This window comes from Tupaia chinensis, unplaced genomic scaffold, assembly GCF_000334495.1.
Source record: "Tupaia chinensis unplaced genomic scaffold, TupChi_1.0 Scaffold000067_1, whole genome shotgun sequence".
In the NCBI taxonomy this organism is placed as follows: Eukaryota; Metazoa; Chordata; class Mammalia; order Scandentia; family Tupaiidae; genus Tupaia; species Tupaia belangeri.
Window position 1 is genome coordinate 3,202,198 of NW_006159526.1, and position 1,290 is coordinate 3,203,487.

The window sequence follows — 1,290 nt, forward strand, 5'->3', positions numbered from 1 at the left end:
CCTCCACATGCCCCGCCCCATACGCCCAGCAGAGGAGGGAGCCTCCGTCCCAGGTCACACGGCAGACCCCAAAGCCCGGGAGCTCTGGGCCAGCGGTGTCCAGGTCCTCGGGGCGCAGGGGACTAGCCCGGGCACTGAGACAGGTAGGGGGACCCCACGCCAGCTGTTGGCCCTCTCCTGGTTAGTTACACACAGTAGGCTTTTGGGGCCGTCCTCAGGGCAGGGCCCTGCTTTCAGAGCACAGACAAAGGTAGACCAGAATGTTCCCAGACAGGGACTGGCTGGATGGGTGTGGAGACAGGGGGCTGGCCAGGACGGGTTTAGAGAGCAGGGCTGGGCAGGTGGGGCAGAGGAGGGACTAGCTGAGCTAGGGAGGGGTCTGCCGGCCAGGATGGGTTTAGAGACCAGGGCTGGGCGGGTGGGACGGAAGGGGCTGGCGAGGGTAACTGGAACCAGGAGGGGGACAGCTGCTGGCCAGGATGGGTGTGGCGGTGAGGGACTGGCTTGCCTGTTCCTGGCAGTGGCTCCCCAATCCCTGCCTTCCCCCCAGGAGCAGCGATGTCTGTGCAGGTGGCAGCCCCGGGAAGCGTGGGGCTGGGCCCTGAGCGCCTGAGCCCCGAGGAGCTGGTGCGGCAGACCCGGCAGGTGGTGCAGGGGCTGGAGGCCTTGCGGGCAGAGCACCACGGCCTGGCCGGGCACCTGGCGCCTGGCCGGCCACCTGGCGGAGGCCCTGGCAGGGCAGGGCCAGGTTACTGGACTGGAGCTGCTGGAAGAAAAACAGCAGGTGGTGAGCCACGCGTTGGAGGCCATCGAGCTTGGGCTGGGGGAAGCACAGGTAAGAGGGGGCTGGGGCCGGGGACAGGGAGTGGCGGTCAGCCCGGGAGGGTCACGGGCAGGAATGGAGTCCAGTACCGCAGAGGGCCAAGTCGGCCAGAGGGAGGCCTAGGGGAGCCAGGCCTGGGAGGGGAGGCTCCAGGCCAGAGGGGCAGTCTAGGGCCGCATAACTGCTCCTTGTGTGTCAGGAGCCCCTGAACCCGATGGGGTCCCTCCATGGGACCATGGTTGCTGGGGAGACTTTGGGGTCACACGGGGAATATGGGGTCCCTGAAAATAACTTGTGAGCCTGAGGAGGAACCTCTGTGCTCAGCTGGAGCCACAGTGGCAGGAGCTCTGCAGAATCTGGGGGATCTTGGATGGGGTGGGGTGCTCTGACCCGACTTGAGCCTGGGCAGGGTCAGGGGCTGTCTGGCAGGGTAGGGCCCAGCTCCTGACCCCGACCCCCATCCCCCC

The 1,290-nt window shown here is 67.2% G+C and overlaps 1 protein-coding gene and 1 pseudogene across 1 annotated transcript in view; both read left to right on the forward strand.

Annotated features, from left to right (window-relative positions):
• LOC106733415 (kinesin light chain 3 pseudogene) overlaps window positions 1-1,052 on the forward strand; it is a 6,116-nt pseudogene extending 5,064 nt beyond the window's left edge.
• Window positions 1,053-1,058: 6 nt separating this feature from the next.
• Window positions 1,059-1,290, forward strand: part of LOC102481464 (kinesin light chain 3) — a 4,908-nt gene continuing 4,676 nt past the window's right edge. Inside the window, exon 1 of the mRNA XM_014582638.2 lies at window positions 1,059-1,117. Within this exon, the coding sequence (XP_014438124.1) occupies window positions 1,059-1,117 (59 nt within the window). The remainder of the gene's footprint in view (window positions 1,118-1,290) is intronic.